Here is a 25,847-nt window from a genome sequence, read left to right on the forward strand (position 1 = left end):
AGTGGAAAGTTACTTTCTAACCACATTAATTTGGTAAAAGTTACCAACTTCTTCAAAATAGATACACACACACTACATATAGTTGAAAGTTACTCAGAGTTTCACCAAGAAAGCTCCTGCAGTCCTGATGAAGAGGCCTGACTGTACGAAAACTCTAGGAGGTGCCAAAATGAAAGGCCAAGTCACATTATTCACCAGGTTCAATCTCATTTGCGAGTGTTACATAGTCCCTCCACTGCTGGGGATTCTGCATTTCATTACCAAATTCATACCAGTTTGGTAAGCAAGTTTTTTTCATGTTTTGTGTTTTTATCAATGTTTAATTTCCCCTGTTCTTCTAGAGTCAGCTCAGGTGTGCCTCCCAGCAAACATGAAGGCCACCATACATTCTACAAATGTACTTCATTGAACAGTCCTTACTCTCAGAGTATAATTTAATCACATTTTAACATACAATCACTAGGTTTGATGTCTTTGCTAAATATTTTACATAATCAATCGCCAAATAATTTAAACTGAGTTGTTGTGACATTATTTCACACCTGTTTTTATGCCAGGGAAATCCCCCCTTTTCCATTCTCCATCAAAGAAAGACATGCAAAAGTTTACACATCCATCAATTAAGATTCAGCCTACAGCTGACATTTCTGTGCAATCTGTGATTGACTCCATGGCAGTTTTATTTTCTCCACCTGCTCTTACAGACTTTTCTCTATCACATTACTTTTGCACTATTCCCCCATCGCTGACAATTTTCATCCCTTTCCAATACATCCACCAAATCTGGTGGAGTTTCTCTCTTCATCTCTTAGGCTCAACTGATTAAAACACAAACAAAACACTGCATTACTGAGACTAATGAATAACGCCGTTATAACAGGCCTCTCTGATCCTGCAAGAGGCCTTATAACAAATTCAAGGACAATGGATGTATGATTTCTATGATCATAAATATTCCATAAAAACAAGAGCTTATAATTTGGGTTCAATATAAAAGGGGCTTCTAATTCTCTTAATATATTTTTTAAAATTGTTGTGATATTGGCACAAAACACCACGGTTCTGTCTGTTGATGTAAGGATGTATTAACTTTCAGCTACATATCAGTTGCCACAGTGCCAGCAATGTCTAAAATGTATCACTGCTTCTGCAGGCTTTCCAGCAGGTCCTCAATTTTATCCACATTGGATGATGCAGATATTAATGTCTACAGATGATTCTGTAATCAGCTCTGTATCTGCATCAGCAGGCCTGCATTTCAGATGACAGATTGTTTCTATGCTTGACTGCAGAGCTTTTGGTGCATTTGTCTACTTTGCATTTTGTTGATTCGTCTGCATGGCGTTCTCTAAGCTGGACTGCATTTGTGCCTGAAGGGTGTTCTGTAAGCTGCCGTGCATGGTGACGGGCATCGTGGGGGCAGTTTGCGCCATGGGCTGCTCCAGCAGAGGCTGCATGTGAGTGGAGTTCTGGGGCTGACCCTGAGCTGGCAGGGTGGGTCCAGAAGAGTTGAGCAGCTGGGGCGAGTCTAGGAGGCAGAGAAAGTGAAATAATTTAGCAGTCAAAAAAAGCATTGTCAGTGACACTGGAACAACTGGGAAAGCATTTTGACCAATACAACTCATTGAGAAAGGCATGGCAGTAATAAAAAAATCAACCTAGTAACTCTACTCTGGTTTACTACACTGCAGTATGTTTAAGTACACAGTCAAGTTGCACTACAAAGCTCTATTAGGGCCATTTAATTGGATTACTGTCCTTACCCGGTATTGGAGGGAGCGGGGTTGATTTACTGATTGAATTATGTCTGATTCTGTGAGGTGGCTAGCTAGTTACTACTAGGCCTTCTTCTGCTGACCTACTATGTTGCAAACAATCCAAACAAGTTAGCATTTGTCAAAGTGTTCAACAGTAAAAACATTTACAACTTTACAGCACTGGTAAGGCTGATACACGAGAGGCATGCTTTCCCTTGTGCTTATGGTGATATCAGAAGGCAAGCGACAACACTGCAACTATCAGGTCAAACCCCAGTGTAGGAGCATGCAAAGGAAGCCTCGGCCAGCTTGAGACCAAGTATACATGTTAGAGTAATATGTTCCCTATCAGTGTTATCAAACCAAGGTCAGACTACACATTTTCAGCATGATTACAGCCCAACCGTACAGTAACAAGGATTCAGGACCTGTCAGCCTGAAAATCTGTTGTTTTATCTCATGTGGTATGTCATAATGAACAACAGTCAATCAATAATCTGAGACACGTCATGAGCTTCTGACAGAAGGTCTAGCATGTTTGATTTTTCTATGCCATATTCTAGGATTTCTTTTGTCATCAGTTACGTTAACCATAAAGAGCAGAGAGCGTTCTGCACATGCAGCAGCCACAGATGTAAACAAACCAAATGGCAAAGCAAAAAGAAGAGTTAGGAGGTTGGTACTGTGAGATGCAACAGTGAGGCAGAAGAAAAGTTTGCTGAGCTTTGAAAACAAACTCTCTGCCTTTATCATGTGTCATGGAGGGGGAGGCGGACTTTACCATAAGGCAAAGGAAGGCAAATGTCTGGGGCCCTAGACTACTAGGGGATGTTTGGAATTTATGCATGTATATATATATATATACATATATATGTATATATATGTACATATATATATATATATATGTACATATATATACATATATATGTACATATATATACATATATATGTATATATATATATATATATATACACATATATATACATTATATATATATATACATATATATGTATATATATATACACATATACATATATACATATATATATATACACATATATATATACACATTATATATATATACATATATATACACATATATATACATTATATATATACATATATATACATTATATATATACATATATATACATTATATATATACATATATACATATATACATATATATACATACATATATATATATACATACATATATATATACATACATACATACATATATACATACATATATATATACATACATATATACATATATATATACATACATATATACATATATACATACATATATACATATATATACATACATATATACATATATATACATACATATATACATACATATATACATACATATATACATACATATACATACATATATACATATATATATATATATATATATAATATATACATATACACCCATTACACAACGAGTGAAATATTTCTAGCCTTTTTTCTTGAAATGTTGATGATAATGGCTTACAGATAATGAAAACCCAAAATTCAGTGTCCCAGAAAATTGGAATATTATGAAAAAGTTCAATATTGGAAAGTCATGGTGTCACACCCTAATCAGCTAGTTAACTCAAAACCCCTGCAAAGGTTTCCTGAGCCTTTAAATGATCTCTCAGTCTGGATCAGTAGGTGACACAATCATGGGGAAGACTGCAGACTTGACAGATGTCCAGAAGACAGTCATTGACACCCTCCTCAAGGAGGGTAAGCCACAAAAGCTCATTGCTAAAGAAGTTGGTTGTTCACTGTATCCAAGCATATTCATAGAAAGAAGAGTGGAAGGAAAAAGTGTGGTAGGAAATGATTCAGCAGCATAAGGGACAACCGCAGCGTTGAGAGGATTGTCAAGCAAAATCCATTCAAGAATTTGGGGGATTTTCACAAGGAGTGGACTGAAGCTGGATTTAGTGCATCAGGAGCCACTACGCACAGACCAATCCTAGACATGGGCTACAAATGTCGCATTCCTCGTGTCAAGCCACTCCTGAACCAGAGACAATGACAGAAGTGTCTTACCTGGGCTGTGGAGAAAAAGAACTGGACTTTTGCTCAGTGGTCCAAAGTCCTCTTTTCAGATGAAAATACATTTTGCAAGTCATTTGGAAATCAAGGTCCCAGAGTCTGGAAGAAGAGCTGAGAGGCACAGAATCCATGTTGCTTGAAGTCCAGTGTGAAGTTTCCACAGTCAGTGATGATTTGGGCTGCCATGGCATCTGCTGGTGTTGGTCCACTGTGTTTCCTGAAGTCCACAGTCAACGCAGCCATCTACCAGGACATTTTACAGACTTTCATGCTTCCTTCTGTTGACAAGCTTTATGGAGATGCTGATTTCATTTTCCAGCAGGACTTGGCACCTGCCCACACTGCCAAAGGTACCAAAAGCTGCTTCAATGACCATGGTGTTACTGTGCTTGACTGGCCAGCAAACTGGCCTGACCTGAACCCCATAGAAAATCTATGGGGTATTGTCAAGAGGAAGATGAGAGACACCAGACCCAACAATGCAGATGACCTGAAGACCGCTATCAAAGCAACCTGGGCTTCCATTACACCTGAGCAGTACCACAGGCTGATCACCTCCATGCCATGCCACATTGATGCAGTAATTCATGCAAAAGGTGGTCCAACCAAGTATTGAGTGCATAGAAATTTACATACTTTTCAGAAGCCTGACATTTCTGTTTAAAATATCCTTTTTTATTGATCTTATGTAATATTCTAATTTTCTGAGACACTGAATTTTGGGTTTTCATTATCTGTAAGCCATAACCATCAACATTTTAAGAAATAATGGCTTGGAATATTTCACTCTATGTGTAATGAGTCTATATATTATATGAGTTTCACTTTCTGAAATAAGTGACAAAAAATCTTGAACTTTTCATGATATTCAAATTTTTTGAGATATACCTGTATATTAAACTATAATGTCCAAAGAAACAGAAGAGTTTATAGCTTCTGTAGTGAATGGAAATATATATATATATATATATATATATATATATATATATATATATATATATATACACACACACACACTGGAGATCAAAATTAGAGAACAATCCACAATTTCCTACAATCCAAGTTCTCTGACTTGCCCTGTTTTAAAATGATCCAGACGCGAGTAAAGAGCAGAATTTTAAGCATATTGCATGTGTTACATATAATGTGAAGCACAGTATAAAAAACTTAAATGAAATATTTAAAAAGAACACTGATCAAAATTAGAGAACACTTTCAGATACCTCCCAGTAATAGGTGATAGCCTGGCACCTGGTGCTAATTTCCTTACTTATCTGACAAACCCTATTTAACTAGCAGTCTAACTTCCAGTTTTCACTGACTTCACAAGATAGTGAGTCATTCTAAAGTGACCGAAACCCTCCGGCAGCAGGTTGTCCAGATGAAGGCCAAAGGGATGACCCTGTCAACCATAGCAAGAGAAGTTGGCTGTTCTAAATCTGTGATTTCAAGAATATTATATCTTTAGAAAGTCACAAACTCATTCAACTCTACCAAGAAGGCCGGTCGTCCACAAAAGACAACTAAAAGAGAGGACAGAATAATATGGAGAACCTCAATGGACCATTGGTTTAACACTGCAGCTGGAATTGCTCGCCAGTTCATCACTGAACAGGGACTCTGTCTCATCATACAGTGTCTTGACGTTTAAGAACATTTGGACTGAAAGCCCACTCAGCAGTGACCAAACCTCTCATTAGCAGACAGAATCAAACAGCTAGACTAACCTTTGCTGAGGGAGACATTGTGAGGACAGAAGAAAACTGGTCCAAAGTTTACTTCAGTGATGAAAGCAAGTTTAATTTATTTGGATCCAATGGAAAACATTCTGTAAATTGTCAAACTGGGGAAAGACTGAACCCAAAGTGAATAAAGAAGTCACTGAAAAGTTGAGGAGGAAGTGTCATGTTTAGGGAATGTTTTCTGCAGCAGGAGTTGGGCCTCTTACAGCTACATGGCTGAGTGAATGCAAATGTTTATCAGAAGACAGAAAGACAGTAATTTTCATGCAGGACAATGCCCGATGTCAACCAGCAAAATGTGTAAAGCAGTTGTTTGAAACTGAAAACACTGAAATATTGAAATGGCCAGCTCAGAGTCCTAATCTAAACGCAAGAGAAAACCTCTGGAAAATCCTTGGCGACAAAGTTATGGCCAATAAACCCACTACAGTCACTGAACTGTGGAAGAGACTGGAAGAAGAGTCGACCAAAATCACACCAAAAAAGTGTGAGAGACTGGTGACGTCCTGTGGCTGTAGATGTGCTCAAGTCATTCAAAGCAAAGGCCTGTACACCTCCTACTAATTTTTGACTGCCGTAACCTTCAGAACATTTTGCTATAATCTTTCTTTGTGCTACAGGCATTGCTGTTCTTTTATTTTGATCACTGTGTTTTCCACAAAATAATTATTTTTTGTTGAAGTTCCTTTCCCTGTTTTAAAACAATGTTCCAGTAGCATGGTATTGCCACAACAAAAAATCCTTCAAATGTTGAGCAATGAAGATTACATTATTTCAGAATAAATCAAGTGTTCATAAATTGTTCTCTAATTTTGATCTCCAGTGTATATATATAAAAAAATACTGTTCAAGACATCTTTCCATCATTGCTGTGTGAAGACTGATTAAAAGAAGTTACTAGTAGCTCGTTCTTTGATAAGAATTAGTAGGATTTTAGACAGAGTTAAATCTACTCTAAAAGTCCAGTTTAAGCCACAGCTAACGCAACAAATCAACTTTTTAACATGAAGAAAATGTACAGACAGAAGTGAGGAGAGAAAATTCTCTTACCATTTCGGATGCCAAACACAAACAGGTTGGCCTGTCCTTGTGGAGCCACATTCCCACTCACAGTTGTCTGGAAAAGCTGCTCTGGTGGCTGCTGGCCAGGGTTAGCCACTACTCCCACACCGCCCTGTACCACAAAGATCGTAGTGCCAGGGGCCGGAGCTTGATTGTTCAGCTCCTGCGCACCAATAGTGCTCTGCAGGCTGGACAGAGATGTCTGTGGCAAGAACAGGTCCACTTGCTGATTGCTTGGGATGCTGCTTGAACTCAAGCCCACTTGCATTGGCTGCTGTTCCTGGAACAGGCTCTGCTGTTGGTTCTCAGTGGATGTTGGGTTGCTGCTTGAGGAGCTCTGGTCTTGGAAGGACATAGGCTCTGCTGGTTCCGGCTGTGGGATCCCAACATTAATGCTGCCCATCGGGGGAGGGCCACCGGTCTGAGTGCTGAAGAGAATAGTCGGTGGAATCGCCTGGGGGTTTAGATCGGTGGTGCAGAGGAGAAGACCTGTTTGCTGAGGTTGCGATAACTGGCTCTGCGGTACAGGGTTCGTCTGTGAGTGGTTTGGCAAACTTTGGAACAAAGAGCCTTGCTGGCTCATAGGGAGCTGTGACGGCTGCTGTTGGCCCTGCTGAGGAGACTGTTGCTGCTCCATGGGGGTGCTCTGTTGCTGCATTTGGGAAAGCTGGGTTTGTTGTTGGTTTTGAAACATTGAAACTGACTGGGGCTGGCTGGATGTCTCCATGGAAGAGATGAATGCCAGCTGCTGCTGCTGTTGTTGTTGTTGTTGGGGCTGAGGGTTTGGAGACAGGTACAGGGTTGAGCCTGTGGGCTGCTGCTCTGAGGTGAGGCTGCCACTTGTCAGAACAGTCAGTGTATTTTGGAGCAGGGCTGCCTGGACCTGCTGCTGGGAGCCCTGGGTCTCAGCCAGCGGCCTGGGTGATTGGAAGAGCTGTTGTGGGGGAGAAGTGTGGGATGGTGGCTGTGTGGGGAAGCTAGTCTGAATGGTGAGCAGATCTCCAGCCTGCTGAAGGAGGGAAACTGGCTGCTGGACCTGGGTTGAGGAGTGGATCTGTGGCTGGAGTAACTCTGCTTCAAGTTGTTGCTGCAAATTTTCCAATACCTGTTGCTCTTGCAGTTGTTGTTGCTGTTGTAAGTTGCTCAAAGCTTGATTTTGCTGCTGCTGTTGTTGCTGTTGCAACTGATGCTGAAGCATCTGATTTTGTTGTTGCTGATCCTGAAGCTGGATGTTGTTAAGGACTTGCTGATTTTGTTGCAGCTGTTGTTGCTGTTGAATATTCTCCATGATTTGTTGCTGCTGCAGTTGCTGTTGGTCTTGGGGCTGTAATATCATTTGCTGTTGGAGTTGCATGTTGCCAAGAACTTGCTGTTGCTGCTGCTGCAAGTGTTGCTGCTGTTGGAGGTTACCAAGAATTTGCTGCTGTTGCTGCATTTGTTGGTGCTGTTGAAACTGTTGTTGTATTTGTTGTTGTTGCTGCTGTTGTTGCATCTGTTGTTGCTGTTGTATCTGCAGTTGTTGCTGAGTAGATAGCGGGCTATCAGTCGTTCCCAATCTAAGGCTGTTCATGTTTTCCTGGACGTGCTGCTGAAGAGAGTCTGCAGAGATGGTGGGGCTGAAAAGCACAGAGTTTAGCTGCTGCTGAACCACAGCCGCCTCCAACACCTGCTGGAGTGTGGTGTTACCTCCAGCCTGTAGCTCCCTCACTGCCCTCTCTAGCTCGGCCACCCCCTCTTGGGGGAAGAGTGAAACCTGTGACTGTTGGGTCTGAGGCTGAGAGGAAGCTGCAATCTGGGGCATGGCCACAACTACAACCCCTCCACTGTTGTTGGAACTCTCAGGAGGCAGGCTGTCCTGGGGGTCTCTGAGGAATTGCTGGGGGACTTCTGGAGTCACAGGTGGGATTGTTGTATCACCTGCAACTGGAAAGGATGTTGTCGGGGCAATTTCTTGTTTTTGTATGGTGCTGAGAGACTCTAGGCTTGGGAAAACAGGGGGTGCATGTGGTAGCACTACATCCTCAGGTTGTAGGGGCATTGGGCTTTGATAGGTCTCTCCAACTGGATGAGGGCTAGAGCTGAGCTCCAGGGTCTGCTGCACTGATGCAAGAGGGTCAGCAGATGGCTAAGAGATAGGAGAGCATAGAAAAGTTAAGCCTGAAACACCTGAAATTGTTATTTTAATTCTGCTATCTAGAGAATGAATGGTGTCTTACCTTGAAGACATCATTTGGAGGTGGATTGCTAGATACTTCCATTGGTGTGTCCTCCTGTCGTTTTGAGGGCTGACCAGAGCAGTCAGCTTGCTCAGAGGATTTGATCTGACCATCAAACACACACGTCTGAACCAGGGAGGGCTCCTCTAATTTTACTGTTCGCACATTTAGGCTGTCAGCTGAAGGTAATACATGAAAAGAAGAAAAGTGTTTCTGTGTGACGACCAAGACTACATCTGAGTTACAGATTAAATGGTGTACTTTTAACTAGATTTCTGTTACAAGTGCTGAAATCATAGAGTAAGTAAAGTTTTTTCATAAAGTAATGTGGTGATAGTATCTCTGAAAAAGGATTTCAGTGACAGTCATCCCCATATATTCCTGTTTTTCCTCATGAAATGTTCAGATCACTTTGTCATTCAAAAAAAAAAAAAAAGGCCATACCTGAGCTAGCAGTTGTGACTGAGTCTGGAGTGTATGTGAAGGGCTGGGCATCATGCGATCTGCCAGCATTGGTCATCACAAAGATTCCCACAGAAACTGGAGAAGTGATCGACTGGTTGTGGAACGCGGGAACTGTCACTATTAAATGGTTCTGGAAATCATATGAAGGAAAAAAAGTAAGATCAACACAAGCAGGCATGCTTGAAACAGCAGTTCAGATGTTTTGGAAAAGGTGAAACAGAAAAGTATCCAAACATTAAATTTTATTTACCTGATGGAACAGGTCCATATCAATCTTTGCCTCAGCTTGCCAGGAATTATCGTCTACAATTAGAACACATTTTTGAAAGAACATTTGGCCATTTATCAGAGGTTTACATGCAGACACCTACAACTACAACTACATTGAGATACAGCTCTGACAACCTGCCTGTCTCACCTGCAATGTTCTCTTGAAAAATGACTTTGGTTCCTTTGAGGAAATTCTTTCCAATAATGAAAACTTCTTCTCCTCCACTCACTGTACAGCTGTGAAGACTCTTCTTCAGGATCTCTGGCACACCTGCTGGCTGAGCTGAAGAATAATAAAAAAGTATAAACATAACAAAAAGTTAGCATTCAAGTTGTTATTATTAATGCTATGTGTGCCAGTTATTTAGAGCTTTTTATCAGTTTATGTTGTATCCGAAGTACTCACTGCAGAGAATAGGTGATGAGGGGATTTGTAGAATAAGGGCTGATCCATCAGGTTGGGGGATACTGACTCTGAAGGCCAGCCTGGCACGAGTGCTTTTCTTCTTGGACCCTGCAACACCAATACGGGCCTCCACATCTGCATTACGAAGCTTCAAAATTCCCACGCAGTCAACCCTGTAGAAACAACACATGATTTTGAATGCATGACAACCACAATGAACATTTGTTAAAAAAAATCAGCATGATTGGCATGAACTTGAAATAAGCTCTTACGCAAGCGTCATGTCGTTGCTGGGCTCCAGGGGGATCTCAATAACAGTGGTGCCTTCTATGTCTACCTCTTTGCAGGCAGTGGTGTTGCGTCCTGTCACTCTGCATGCCTGGTAGAAACCGTGAGGCTTCACTCTGCCTGCATCATTCGCAACAAACACCTGCAGCACTACTGGTTCGCTGACACCTTCCAGCTAGGGACATAAAAATAGAGAACTTTTGTGAATAACTAGTAACAGAATATGTACTTACCAAATAATTCATGAAGAACATTCAAAATATGCAGAGCGATGCTTCCTTGCTCTAACATCTGTGCTAAATCAAAATGATTAGGGATGAAAATTTAATGCCAAAACAGTGTTTATTTTGATCCTCTGGCCATTTGGTTCTGGTAAAGAACATTATCATGCAAAATACTGCATGTTATCCCATGTATGATAAAGCTTTGAAATAACAAGACTGTGTCCATGGCTACTGACTAATGAGTGAAAAGCTTCAGATGTGTTTGAACTGATCTAAGAATTCTCTTGAGCCATGCAGTACTCCATGCTCTGTGTATTTTTGGCCTTACCAGTCAATTCCAACATGCATATTAATATTTATGATGTGTAAAGAACAAGGAAGTGGCATTCTCCATCAGACCTTGACAGTGGGGAATCCTTGTTGTGTGCGGTCTTTGACGGATCCTCTGCTGCCCTCTGTGAGATAGCGTGCCCTGTGTTGGGTCTCTGGTTGTACCAGGATCTTTAGCTCCTTCCCATCACTTCTTTGGGGGTACTGAGTAGAGAGCGATCCATTCTTTACTGCAGTTCCCGACTCATGAGAGCTGAAAAGAAACAACAATCACATTATGACATGACATGATGACATTAAATCACCACAGCAAAACTTGATTAAATGATGATTACTGTATTTCTACAAAAGGACAAAAACAGCCTGAGTATAAATGCTGACAGGATAAGGGTTGCTCTACCTGGAACCAGACTTGTCTGTACCCAGCTGTGACAGGACAAAATGAGGGGCCTTGGCACTGTCAGCATCAAACACATCCATGCTGTCCTCTGGATTAGCCGGTTTAGGGCCAGGCCGCTGGCGAGGGGTGCGCTTTCTAGACTTGCGTGGCACCTCTGTGTTGTCATTGTAAGAGATGGAGCTGATCAAGCTGAAGTTGGAGAGGGAATCATCGGCCCATATACTGCTGCTGTGCTCCGAGTCTGGACCCGTTGGACCAGATACAGCAGGCTCCTCTTGGCAAGACATCTGGCTGTCATCGAAAAGGTCTTCAGGTGGTGGGGATATGCTCAATACAGGCCTCCGTTTTGATGGGGTGTTCTGAGGCTGCTGGACTCCTAGCCCTGACAAAACTGCTGAACCTATGTCTCCTGCAGCAGCAGTATTTGCTCCACTGTTGCCTCTGTTGGGGGCAGATGCTGCACCCTCCATACCTTGCATCTCTGAAGCTCCAGCTCCATCCACTCCAATGGAGTGGAGATGCTGGGAAACCTTGAGATGGTCTGAGGATGAGGTAGAGGAGCCAGTGGATGGGACTCCCATGGCGAGGGAGGAGGAGGCAGAGGGACTGGAGGTGGAGGAGGTGGCATCTGTAGTAGTATATACAGATAAACAAGTTAGTAAAGATGTTCAACACAGTGCAGGCTAGCAGTCCCATTCAAGCAGCTGAATTTGTGCATGATTTGTATTGATTTCCCCTCTTCCCAACTCTAATTTCAACAGACTGTTGTGGGTTATATGCTCTCACTGTGCATGCGAGAGCTGTCAAGCATTGATCAAATATTCTGAAGTTAAAGTTGAGAAGGGTACTTTAGGTCCCACAATGTTTTGATTCCTACAAAATCCTTTCTCAATTAAAATCAATGTGACAAAACTGACATGCTTTGTTTACAAAAACAAAAGCAAGCTATAAATTGTAACATACACATTGCCAGAAAGAAACAGAACAAAATCTGGTCAAACTTTCTTGTACAGCCAAATTTGCAAGCTGGTAATGTGGCGCCAAATTAAATTTGCCAGGGTTACAGTACAGTTTGTGCAATGTGCATTCAGTAGTAAAACAGTAGTTTGCGCATGCCAATTGGAAGATTTGGTTGGGACTGAGCGTAGCCATGGAGACAGAATAAACAAGCCTCTGACCTATGGAGCAGTGAACTGCAGACCATTTTATATGCAGACACTCCCTGCCTCAGAGGGAACTTCCTGCAATAAAAACGAGACAGCCAATGAGCAACAAGAGAGCTGATCATTCAAGATTCAACTTCTGTCAATCAGTAAATTGGATGAATTCAAACACTGAAGGAAGGGATAACTTTTGAAGTTGATCATTGATAAACATTTTGAAGCAGGGTATTTGGTTAATGATGATCTGAAGGACATTACAGTAATCATGCGTTTGATCTGCCCTGCTTAGGGCCAGCTGGGTCAGACAGAATAGTTCAAGGGTAGCGTTAACGAAAGCTCTCTCCAACATGACTGTTGACCAGTAAGGTTGCTCTATAGATGAAACTCCAGAGTAAAACTCCTCATAGTTAAAGCTGGTGTTGGCTTTACTGAACCATGATCCAAGATCAGACCATGTGGTTTTGTTTTGATTTTTGTTGAGTGTTATATTTTTTGCTAGATCACTCCTATTACAGTCCAATATATGTTCGGGGCAACTTCACTGTTTCACAAAGAGATAAATTAGCTAAAAAATCTGATTTGGATGGATAGCTACCTGCTGTATAGGTGTGTTTGAAACATGTTATAGACATTTTCTGCTGTAGGCACTTGTCATGTCTTTTAAGGCATCTACAGTTTATCTGCTTATTTAATAGTCTCATTGTAAACTGATGCTTTGGTAGGTCCTACAAAAGCAAATGAGACCATCAGCAAGAGTTTGCCTACTTATTTCTGGATAATAATTCCTAAACACATTCCCTGGCCAGATACCCAGTAAAAATCAGCATCAAGACCAAAGACCCCATTTTGTCCTTATGTTGGTATGCTGTTGTACATCAGAGGGAATATTTATGTTGCTGCTCAAACCCCAAATAAGAAAGTGAAATTAGAAAAATCCAAAACCAAAAAGCTTCAAGGACAGTTAGAGAGCTAAAAACACCGATTTATCTTGATTGGTCAATCCAGTTTTGAAAAAATGCATACATTGAAAGGCAGTTCTAGACATGACTCATAACAGATCCCAATTGACTCTCCCACTCCTCTATAGATACATAAATGTTATTTTTAGTGTACAAATTGATTAGTTTATGTTTTTGGCTTAGAGTTAATTTATATGTTTACTAGATAAAATAGTTGTGTGCACTTTCTTTAAACAAGTTTTCACACTAGCCACATAAAAATCATAACTACTCTCTAAGCAGAGGTGTTGATATCTCATACTGATGAGGAGAAACTCTACATCTTAAACAACATGGAAGGTACTTGTAGTTGCTTTGGGACAAAAATCCTTTATGGCTGACTTTAAAGGAATGCACTAAATCAAGAATGATAAAACAGACACTGAAACACAACACATTTACACAGCATGAGGGGTGTTTGAGATGAATGCTTAAGCAAAAGAACAGCACTGGGAATCATCAGCATTAGTTAAACTTCTACCCTAAAGCTGAACTAAATCAATGTTTTTTCACTGCCTATAAAGCCATGAGATAAAGCATTTGGTGCAAGCATTACAGGGAAAGGTGCTGCAGAAAAAAGAACTGAAATGAAAAGAAACAAGCTATGTTAACATGCTGTTAATGCAAACTCAACTTTATGAGTGGTTGCTATTAAGAGAAAAGCTTTCCAGCAAAAGAAAACTGCCAGTGACCTTCATCACATTAAATCCATCATGATCCTCACATTTAAAAAATTTTTACTAGCACAGGATAGATTAAGTGGCTACAAAGTGAATTTAGCAATGCCACTGCAGCGACTGCAGTGACTCAGCTTTTTTCAAAAAGACGTTTCCTTTCCTGTCAGTTTTAGAACAAAAAGGTAAAGATCTCTAAGCTCCTATTAAGCACCTAAACCCCATCACTTGGATTCCAAGAAGGCAGTATTTAATGACATTTCACTGTTGGGATTATAAGAGAAGTTGTCACTCTGATTGAGAAAAGCTAACAGGACCACTTCAGAGAGTCAAACAAGCTGTCAAACAGAATGCACTGAAAAGATGCAGTTAGGATACAATACATGAAACGGATTCTTTGAATACTAAACAAACATTTAAGAACTTGTATCCCATATAAATGTTATACTATAGTTTAAGTCCAACTTTACTATTTATCACTGCCTCACCTCCAAGCTAATTGCACCATAGTCTTGTGGAACCAAGAAATCCTCAATAAGGTAAAGACTAACATGACAGTGCCTTTTTATGCTAGCAGTACTAACATAGCTCAGCTAAATGATATACCTGTAAATTCAATCTAAAACATCCACAAACTTCAATGATCTCAGAATTCAGTGAAAGGGTGAAGCTGCCCCTGGACTCTTAAACAAGTTTTATTTTTTCCTTCACCCCTACTGTCTTGGGGAAAAGTTTTCAAAGTAAACCTGATCCCAGATCATGGTTTTCTTAAACTGAGCAGGTATCTTACCTGAAGCCAAAGCCGCAGAGGGGGGAGGTCCCGCCTCTCCCCCACTTGTCTGGCTCATGGTGGGCGGGTCTGTCTGGGTGGACGGCGGTTGGAGCTGTAGCTCTTTAGGGAGGAGGTCATATACCGACTCTGTTGAAGAGGATAAGCAGGAGAAATCCAGTTAGCTTCTGAAAAACATACATTATATTAGTGTCACAGTAACGTGTAAGCAGAGGAGGCTGCTCATGTTTCCAGAAAAAATGATCTAAGGTTGACAAAATTTCCAATACTTTGAAACTTTTTCCAAAAACGCAATTATAAATGATGCAATCTCTGTCTGTAAATGATCAGTGTGAAAAAGAAACAGCTGAGGTGTATCTACCCGGGAATTTCAGAAATGCCTTTAGGACTTCACGTACAGCACTGGGAGGGGGGAGGGAGGGATAACACATGCCCACTCCCTCTTTTGTTGCCTGCCCATCAGCTCCAACATCAGACAGTCTATGTAGCTTTTCTGATTTGATTATTAGCCATAATCCCTTAACAATTCAAGGTAGAATCAACACAAGCAACCTGAGTGTGAAACAATGGTATATTCTTCATCAGAAGACACAAATCTGATATTATCAATATCCTTTGAGAAAAGGATAAGATCTCTGGGGGAAAGAACTACATGTCCCATAATCTAAGAGTGTCGCAGTGATGTCTCTAAAATGACGGAACCAGCTATCCATTAAGTTTGGCTTTCAGTTATTACTAAGGAAATTAAGAGTTGTTTTTCACTACAGAGGATTTGAATGAGGGGGATTCACTTCCAGATACAAAAATACTGAGTTTAAATACTCTGTATTCAAATGTTAAGATCTGGACCCTTACTGATCTGCAAATCTATCAAATACCCATACCTGGGTTTTCAGCTGAAAATGGGGTCTTGAGGTTTGGTTAGACTTTTTGAACAACTGCAGTTCTTCAGTCAAATTTAACAAAAAGCTGCCACAGGGGTAAGAGAGACAGAGAGCAGTGGTGTTCTATTCAAATTCACTATCAGAGAAGAGAAGATGACAGTGCCTCAACTACACATATACGCTGATATAATTTCAGCAAGGAAAAGCTTCCAATATACAATCACCAGCCACTTTATTAGGTACACCTTGCTAGTACCAGGTTGGACACTCTCTTGCCATCAGAACTGCACTAATTCTTTATGGCATAGTTTCAACAATCTCCTCAGAGATTTTGGTCCATATTGACATGATAACATTGCGCAGTTGCAGCAGATTTGTCAGCTGCACACCCATGATGCATATCTCATGTTTGAGATGATTTGAGCTTTGTGACATGGTGCATTTTCCTGCTGGAAGTAGCCATCAGAAGATGGGTAAACTGTAGTCATAAAGGGATGGGCATGGTCAGCAACAATACTCAGGAAGGCTGTGGCGTTTCTCACCCAAATTCTCACCCTACCACCTGACCTGAATGTTGCAGCTGAAACTGATTTACTGTTGTCTTTGTATCATCTCAAACCAATCTTCCTATTCTCCTCTGACATCAACAAGCTATCTCCTTCCACACAACTGCCGCTCACTGGATTTTTGACCTTTCAGACCATTCTCTGTAAACCCAAGCAATGGTTATGTGTGACAATCCTAGTAGATCCGCAGTTTCTGAAATACTCAGACCAGCCCGTCTGGCACCATACCACATTCAAGGTCACTTAAATCCCCTTTCTTCCCCATTCTGATGCTTGGTTTGAACTTCAGCAAGTTGTCTTGACCATGTCTACATGCCTAAATACATTGAGTTACTGCCATGTGAGTGGCCGACTAGCTATGTTAACCAGCAAGTGAACGGCTGTACCTAATAAAGGGGCTGTGAGTGTGCTTATGCAATACAAAGTGTAGAAGTTTGCTTGCAAGTTTTGGTCCTTGAAGACAAAAAAATATCTCACATTGGGTACACGGGGTTGTGTATTGAGACATTTATTGAATGAATGCATCAAAAGATTTAAAAAAAACCCTGTTATCTTTAGTCATGACAATCCTACTTCTTTGAGAACAATTTATAGTTGGAGCCCAGAGATTTAGACTTTAATGGTAAAATCAGTATTCTGTAAAAGAGAACAGATCATTCTCTGCTTGTACCAAAATCTTGAGATGCTCCCTGTCACTAAACTGATTTTAAAAACTCTAAGAAGTTTCAAAGCATTCAAATGAAGAGGCTGCAGGGCAAACCACCACTTAAGACCTGATCACTGAGATCTTGAGTTTACCATTTTCTGTTGTACTTTTTAGTCCTCAAGTCAACCATTTTCTTTTTTTACCTCAAACTTTCCTCTGCAGAAGAAAGTGGGTGTGTACTCTCCCATGCAGTTCACATGGACTAAAAAACTGCAGAGTTACTGCTGTTGCTATTTCTGCTGAATGAGATGTTGCTATCCATGTCAAGTAAGAAATCCAAGTTTGCTATTACTGACTCCCATTTTCATTCAATCCTTTATCAATCCCCCAAAATGTAAAAAAAAAAAAATCATAAAACAAGAAATATTTCACTTGTTTCAGAGTTGTCAAGCTGGTTAACAGTCACTGGAAATAAGGGCAAGCAGAGTAAAACTGAAACTAAACCTGTGTCTCATCATGATCATGATAACTTAATGAAGTTATTGTATTGTATTGATCAATTTTTCCTCCACACATAAAAACATTCTGTTGTCAACACAAACACAACATGGGGCATCCTATGATGAATTTAATTAGCCTCTGAGGGGTTTAGAGTAATAAGACCCACCGAGACAGTCCTTGATTTTTGATGATACGATGATTCCTAGGAACTATCACCAACCTCTGCAGCTTCACTGAAGTAAACCACATTTGATGGCAGATAAACACTTGATTAGGTAGTCGGGTTGCTAAGAAACAAGGACTCATCAACACCCTGAAACAAATATTTCAGCTTTGCATCGGCGGCACCCAGCATGTGTAGTTGTCATTTGATACTCGACTATGACTTAGCACTAGCAGAACAGTGAAACTGACAAGACACATGATCTCGCACTTCTGTGACGTCAACAACGCTGTTGACCTAGTGACAGCAACACAAAGTCACCACGGTTCACACAAAGAGCTACACAGTGCTGCTTATAAGCTTACACAGACAGGCAAAACTGACAGCATTAAACTGTAAGCCAATATCTTCCTTTATTGCTTTACCAGAGCTGCACAATGTCCCTTTTGGTTCCTCTAAAATACAACTTATTCTTTGTACCCTGATCAGCTGAGGCTACAGTCTGCAACGTACAGTATTAGGTTTGCTATGCATATGATTACAATATTAAGATTTGAAGAACTCATCTCCAGTGGTTTTTACCCCCAAAAAAGAAAAGAGATCTCTCACTTCAGGGTCTTTATATACAAAAAATGACTCTAAAAAGCTCACAATGGGATCTGTGGTTTGTTTTTGTTGAGTTAACTGTTCCTTTAAACCAGTAAAACCACTACAGTGTATTTACACATTTAAAACAGAAAGCCAAACAGAAGATCTCCAGAAACCTTGGTGTCCTTGAGAACAGTTCTCATAGTGAACTTCAACGTGACCAAAAACAACAGTAAAGTGTGCATGAACCGCAATATAAGCACCCATCTGTGTCTGTTGTGCTTTGTTTATGCTGTGAAGAGAGAAAGTCTTTGTGCATGACTGTATTACAGACTGACCGCCAACCCGACATGACCTCAGACTTGACTATTACCCCTTTCACACAGGAGGTGTGTCTGATGTGTGTCCACTTAGTGCCTGTTCCACCTGCCTGGAACCCATATGCATTAAACAGCATTCACATAACAGCCAAGGTCATCACTATTCACTGACTCACGCTGCAATTGCATCAGAGGGCTACAGCACACATGTTACTGCCAGAAATCTGAATAAAATATCCTCACAAGGATGAAAGAAATGCCTGTTCAGTAAGCTGGACGCCCTCTGAGGAGGATCACCAAGACAGGCAAGATGGCATGCACTGACCAGATCAAATGAGTCAATGGAGCATTAAACTATGTCACTGTGCCAGGCCTGAAAGGAGCACAAAACTATCACTCAAGAGAGCTTACAGGTCAGTGATCACGCACACAGGCACTTACTGTGTGGATTTGGTTTCCATCCCTCGTTCTAAATTCAACTATTCAGAAAATTTACAATTAACAGATCAACCTGTTCTATTTTATGGTAAAAATACTGTATCTCACAGTTTAAACTGTCATTATCTTCCAGAGGGTTGCTAAATGTAAGCATTGCTTGGTTAACATATAAAATCACTTATCCACTAACTTATTTATTTAAATAAATTCATAGTATAGATTTTGTTATGTATCTTGAATTTACTCATGTGCAGGGCTTCCAGGGAAAGAAAGTATGCAAAACAGTGTATGTATACACACACTGAAGAGAAGACATGTGACTGATGCAGCAAACAATACTTTCAACAACATACTTAACCAAATGCAGCTTTGGCATTTTATGCTTTTTGATATTTCACTCTACCATCAAATGAAGTTTCAGAGGATTCCTGTAAAAGGAAGTTTCAATCTGAAAACATCATCGCAATCAAGGCACCTTCAGTTTCCCTCTCTCTTTTTTAACAGTACACAACAGCTCAAACACTTCATTTATTTAGTCTTAAATAAAGAAATGACCTTCCTTCTGACCATGTAAATCTCTTCATCCCAGTGACTGACAGAGGAATTCTTCAGAAACAGATATGCAATGAGGAAAAGGATAAGGGTAGTCCTGACTCAGAGGAAGCTGAGTTGAAAGGAAAAAGAAGTTTAACTTCCCACAATTACCAGATGAATGCTGGACACTGATTGTATTTGGTTTGCCATATGAAATCTGTGAAGTTTACTGCACAACTCTGCAGGCAATTGTGCCAGGAAAGTAGGCTGCAACATAGCAGCCAGGCAGGGGGCGTACTGACTTTAACCTACACTTAGAACAATTAAATTACCTCAGCTCATAGTTATGCGCTGCTCATATAACACATGCCTTAGAGATTTTGCCAAATGGCAAGGCCACCACTCCATCTTTATTCTTTGCAGCTGGCTTTGGACTGAGAGTTCGGGATGACAGACAAATAGACAATTCATGAGGCTGATGTTTTTGTTGCAAATGAAAAAAAGAAATGCAAACCAAGAATGTTTCTCAGTGTCCAATAATGGCTGATTTAATGATACTTGAATACATAAAGTATGCTTAGCGCCAGACTACAGACAAAGGAGCTACTTAATGCACTCTAACCACAAAGAATGCAATTCTGGACACTTTAGCATCCCTATTTACACTGAAACAGAATTATGCTTGCTAGAAATAGCTATATGTTGTATTTGATTCTCCTCGGGCCTGTTTAGATCAATCACAGAGAAACCAGATCAGTAGCTTCAACTTAAGACAGCTTGTAGTGCGTTCATTTCCCTAAAGATACAGCAAGACACAACAAACATATTTAACAATACAGCTCAAGCTTTGTGATCATCAGCCTAGCCTGACATTAACCAACAAGCCAACGGATGACTGTGCAATTAATAAACCAGCACAAACAAAAACACTGTTATTTAGCTGTCAATAGTAATGAAGCACTATGCTTTCAAAGGATTATTTTCAGGAGGGACATCCCTTCTCATGGCTCATCTGAGTAGCACTGAACAGAGCCAAACAGATGAATAACCTTTTTGAATACACTAATACTACAGACATGTGTAAACCCTCATAACAAGCCCTGCTCTCTCTTAAAGGGTCAGTTTGACGTTATTTCCTCAAATATGGTTATACATATCATGCCATACAGATGTTTAAGTCTGTATTTATCCAGTGCATATGATGCATAATTCAATGGAGGAGAATAAGTTTTGTTTTTCTGATTGCAGTATCAAAAAAAAACAACAAAAAAACATCATATTGCAAAGTGAGTCCCATGTGATTTAATCTAACCCCACACACTGATACCACTGATACCAAAGCTCAAGTTTCCTCTAACTGAATCTGCTCTGACTTTTGGGGATTTTCCAACCTCGCTAAATTAATACTTTTTTATGAAGGAGAGCAGCAGAACATATTGCATCCGCTGTGCCGTACAAAGAGAAAATATTTCTTCCGTAGCATACTTGATCCAATTAAGTTTTCATTTGAAGTTGGGGGAGGGTGACACAAAGATAACCTTTTACAGAATATTTAATCAACAAACCCTTTCCTGTCTTGAATGTTTTGCATTTAGTAATACATAATCTTGTTTCTTAACCTAAGATGTGTCATATATTTTATTAAATCAAGTAAACATAAACAAGGATTATCTACTGGAGGATGTTGAGAATAACTGCTCAGTTTATATGATAATACCATGACAGGGAAAAGTATTAATATAAAAAACAGAGATGCAGGAAGAGTTTTGTTGTGAAGACAAGCCACAGTGCCCTAAAAAAACTTCTGCAGACTCAGTCCTATTCATTTCTGAACATACTGTGCAGATTTGAATTACTTCTCGTGAGTTCAATGTTTATTTTCATAAATAGGCTATATTCAGAGCCACTTTGCCACGCTGACATTTGTTACTGAAGACTGGATTTTCTGTCATTTCAGAACTCAAATACCTGCATGCCTCATGAACAGATCATCACATTTTAAATATTACTGTAAAAAATAAATGCGCTACAACACCTGATAGTGGCCCAATGTTTTCTCTGTGGTGTGCTGTTCATCAGTAATTTAAATCCTAGATCTCAGTGAAATATCAAGAGATGAACATTACTGAGGGTGTGCCTTAACAATATAAATAAGCATAAAGAAAACATCAACAGGGAGCTCTGTAGTATTAATGAGAAAGTCCAAACTTTTTTGGCCACCCCGTAAACTCATCCACAAAACAAAATAAGCTACTCGGAGACAAAATAGCTAACAGTAACAAGAAGATATCCATCCACGAGTCAGAAGTATCAGTCACTTCACTGACTCTTCGTAAATCAGCACTCTCTAATTTTACATCTGTTCAACTCTCGTAGCTGTTGTTAGCCACGATGGTAGCTTTCACTTCAGCACAACAAATGATCAGCTTGAAGAAGCCTTCACCTCATCTTCTCCTCTCTGGAATCATCACAAACAATGGTGCTAACATGATTTGTTTGCCTATTAAGTAATGCATCTCATGAGAGCTGCGGCAGCCGTCATAAAGCAGTTGTTTGTTGCTGCTGTAATCTGGCTTGCTATGCTAATTAAGCCACAGCCATGGCTGTAGAAGTTACTTTTTATGCTGTTATTTCTCATTTCCTTTTATTTTTTAGCAAGTATATTCAGTTTTACAAACCCAGAAATTCTTGTCACACTGGTTACAATCCAAAGGGCATACACAGGTGTTTATGGTGTTAAGTGTAAGGCTCGAGGGTCATCACCAGATACTTGTTATGCCCAGAGTGGGATATATACAACCAATCTTCTGTCCCAAATTTAGTGTTACAATCCACTGAGCTATACAGCCACATTTACAATGCTAAATGTAACACTAAATAGGTTAAAATATTTTAGCCAAAAACAGCATGTGTGCAATGTGACTTGAAAATGACTGCTACATGGAGTACTCCCATCCCTACTTGTGACAGTCAGAGAGTTTGAAGACTATACAAATCACAGAAGTCATCCAAAGACTGATGGGGCCACATAAGTCAGGTGAAAGAACTGGAACACAAATTGTTAATAAACTATTATTACTATAAATAAACAGACTGGGGTACCACATTGTTTCCAACTTTAACACAGAAAACCATTCCCCCTACATAGTGCAATCTAGTCTCGCAGGCCAAAATGTAACTTGGCCTGCTGACCCCTTCACCTGCTTACAGTGTGATATACTGTACATCTCCCACTAGCTCTCTGATGAGTTTCCTTGACCCCAACATGAGCATACACTTGGATGACTGGGATATAAATAAACTGGCATCATGTGATACAGTGTGACCATATGGCAGGCTCAACTAGGCATTTCAGGGTCACAGAGCAATGCTTTCTGTTAGCTTATGAGCACCCTAAACTTCATAGCCAGGCAGATGTGAAACCAGCAGGTAGACCTGCAGTAGGCAGGCTAAGATTGTATTGAGTGTAAACACTTTTTTTGTCCATCACAACGGATCAAAATCTAACCAGGGGTCCAATAACAGAAGAATCAGTTTGCTATCAAAATGCATGTTACCACTTTAAAGCACTTTACATCAACAAAAAAGGATTCCTCATGAATAAGCTATAGGATGTTAACTGCTGGTGTTGGATAGCAATTCCCCATTCAGTTTCCACATGTGGTAGATACACTATCATCCAGGAGGATTAGTAAGTAGCCCACAGCCTAATTGATGTTAAAAGCCTCTAAAAATCCACTACCCCTGCTGACAACCATAAGAGTTCATATTCCAGTTCCTAGAAGTTGAAGAAGCAGAAACGCCCTCCTAATAATAACAGTCCTGTTGGCTGACACGTGTCCAAAGCGTATTGCAGAGATGGGATAATTTGGGACTGGTAGCATCAGCCCCAGTGACCCCCTTTTCGTGACAGGGGTAACTCAACACCCGGGGCTTTCAAGTACCAGCAAAAAAACTGCTCTCTTTCTCTGAAACTTGAGCACGTGAGGAGGAAAACCCTGGTTTAATTCATCCAAGGCGACAACAGCTACAACAACAACAAAGTAACGGTCACCCCACACGACTAAACAAGGAGGATAAACAAAAACAACAAGCATGTTTTGTCCTTGCCTTGCGATTAAAAAAACAGGCATGCACACACATCCGATTGAATCCGATCAAGACTTTGGTAGGCTAAACCTCTAAACAATGTGGAAGCTGGAAAGCGGACACACATAACAGAGCTGGTTAACATTATCTACCTAACATAATGCCAATCATTAGCTCACAAAATAATGACATATCTAATGACACAGGCATAATCTACTGAAAGGCTGTCACGATAAGACAAGAATCCAAGCGTATCAAAGTCTTACAGGCATGTGACATGGGCAGCTAACCAACCAGGTACTCGCTGAGGCACAAGCCAAATGCAGCTAACTAACTAAGCTAGCTAGGCTGGCTAACAGCAGAAAAGAGGCTAACTACCGCTAGCTAGCAGCTTAACATAGGCTATTAGCCAAGACATTCATACTGTCCCCAGTTAGACCAAAGCGAAACGCATTAGTGCCTGTATACTAACCCTTAGTTGTTAAAACCTTACCTTTTGAATATAGAGATTTGGGGGAATTGAGGTCGAGATCCGAGCTAAGGAGGGATACAAAATCAGAGGGCATCGCAGCGCTTCATCGAGGGGAGGGGAAGCGGACACTCTTCACAAGAAACGAAAAAGGCTTTTGGCTAATAAATTAAGCGTTTTACAAGCGGAATGTTTTAATGTACAGAGTGTAGCAACGAGACAGTCTCAGGACGAAAAATACTTAACTTTCAATACCATTAAAAACCGTTATCTTGCACGTCTCACGTCAGTGTGTGCCTTTGCTGAGAGGAGACACATTTGGTGCTACGTTGAGACGAACACACAAACACACACGCGCCTACTGTTGGTCGGCCCACCTCCTAGCCCCTCCCCGTTCCCCTGCTCAGGCGCATGCGCGTTGTTCGGGGTGAACTACAGTGGAGCCAAGGCTTTTACCAGTTTACACACTGGGACTAGTAGGTCTATACTGTCGGTTTGGTAGTAATGGAGGAAGTAGACTTTCCAGTTTCTGGGTGAAAGCAGCTGTACCAAAATAAAAATGTTATAAGGGAATACATTATCACATCAAGACAGCCAGTGTCTCTAACTCACTACTAATAACGTATAAAAAGGAAATACTTAACCAGCCTCTCCCTTTTCCAGGTCTCCAAAGTTGGAAGCATTTTCTCAGATTTATTTGTGTCAAAGGCATGTGAAAGAGCCCCCCTCACAGAGCACCATGTGGAATGTGACAGGACCCTGTGTGACATCAATTCACTATTGGCAGTGACTAAAGAAACCATTTAAAGCAGTAGTTCTGGTTTGAGCCAACAGTGGGTCAAGGGGCACTTATCAGTGGATCACCGTTGTGTACCTATAAGGAAAAAGTTACAAATAAAGACTATGCTGAACTTGTAATTTGAAAGACATGTGTTTCCTAAAAGCAATGTGTATGTATATTTTTGATAGTTTATTGACCTAGTATCAGACTTTTCACTCTTTAATTCATTACCATTCTTAGTCTCAGAAATCCAGTCATCAAGTGCTAATTTTGCTAGAGGCTTCTCAGAAGTGAAGGCCACTGTGATTCTTTGAAGTAAGCTATGCATATCAGTATTTTTGTTTGGAGTTACCAAAATGAATATCAGCTTCAGCTGTCTGTTGGCACATGTGTGAACTCATCTTCCCCTTTGGGATATCAGTGACAATCACTCCACCCTGCATCACTGGAGGCTGCCCATGTTTGTTCTCATGGTGTTGCCTGTATAAAAAGTTGGAGTCCTGCTTAAGCCCTTTAGGCCAGCTGGACATGACTGGGACCAAGGGGCAGCAGCTGATAAATTTCTTTGGACTGTGTGGTTGTCATGATAAAATCGAAAGTGTGTGACTGGGTTTTGGTTCAATAACATAAAAGACAGTTATATCTCAAGCTTCTCTTTCTGAAAGTCTTCTTTTACTTAATGCTATAAAAGCCAAAAGGTAACCAAGAATCTACTTGCAATATGCAAAACGGAAGTAGCTCTGCATCGCTCATTCGAGTATACCAAACCAGCTGCGTAAGAGAACAGCAAATTTTTGATGTAATCAAAAACAACTGCATGTAAGTGTATTTTGGTATCTTAGCTCAGCCAGATTACAGAAATCCCTTCCTGTTCTGTACAGAAACCATGAAAGGTTCTGTTACAGGAACAAATAGAATTTAGGAAAGTCATGAGTGCAGAGCATACTCTGAGTGTGACAATGCTTCCACTTTCAATAGTGAGGGGGTTGGTATCAAGCCATAAAGCAGAGGATGGATA

At 40.5% G+C, this 25,847-nt stretch overlaps 1 protein-coding gene across 3 annotated transcripts; it reads right to left on the reverse strand.

Annotated features, from left to right (window-relative positions):
* Positions 1-123: 123 nt before the first annotated feature.
* LOC121514516 (nuclear factor of activated T-cells 5-like) lies at positions 124-24,380 on the reverse strand. Of its 3 annotated transcripts, none has more exons than XM_041794657.1 (12): positions 24,304-24,380; positions 14,851-14,979; positions 11,226-11,853; positions 10,895-11,078; positions 10,256-10,446; positions 9,984-10,156; positions 9,726-9,860; positions 9,558-9,610; positions 9,287-9,437; positions 8,843-9,021; positions 6,615-8,751; positions 124-1,528 (listed from the first exon to the last, which is right to left on the reverse strand). In XM_041794657.1, the coding sequence occupies exons 2-12, from the start codon at positions 14,906-14,908 to the stop codon at positions 1,311-1,313; spliced, it is 4,107 nt and encodes a 1,368-aa protein (XP_041650591.1). In that variant the 5' UTR covers positions 14,909-14,979; positions 24,304-24,380; the 3' UTR covers positions 124-1,310. The 3 variants fall into 3 exon arrangements, with proteins under 3 accessions (XP_041650591.1, XP_041650590.1, XP_041650593.1); XM_041794656.1 differs by having other exon boundaries at positions 24,073-24,363; XM_041794659.1 differs by lacking the exon at positions 24,304-24,380 and adding an exon at positions 12,404-12,466 and having other exon boundaries at positions 14,851-14,941.
* Positions 24,381-25,847: the final 1,467 nt, after the last annotated feature.

Source organism: Cheilinus undulatus, linkage group 9 (assembly GCF_018320785.1).
Source record: "Cheilinus undulatus linkage group 9, ASM1832078v1, whole genome shotgun sequence".
Lineage (NCBI taxonomy): Eukaryota > Metazoa > Chordata > Actinopteri > Labriformes > Labridae > Cheilinus > Cheilinus undulatus.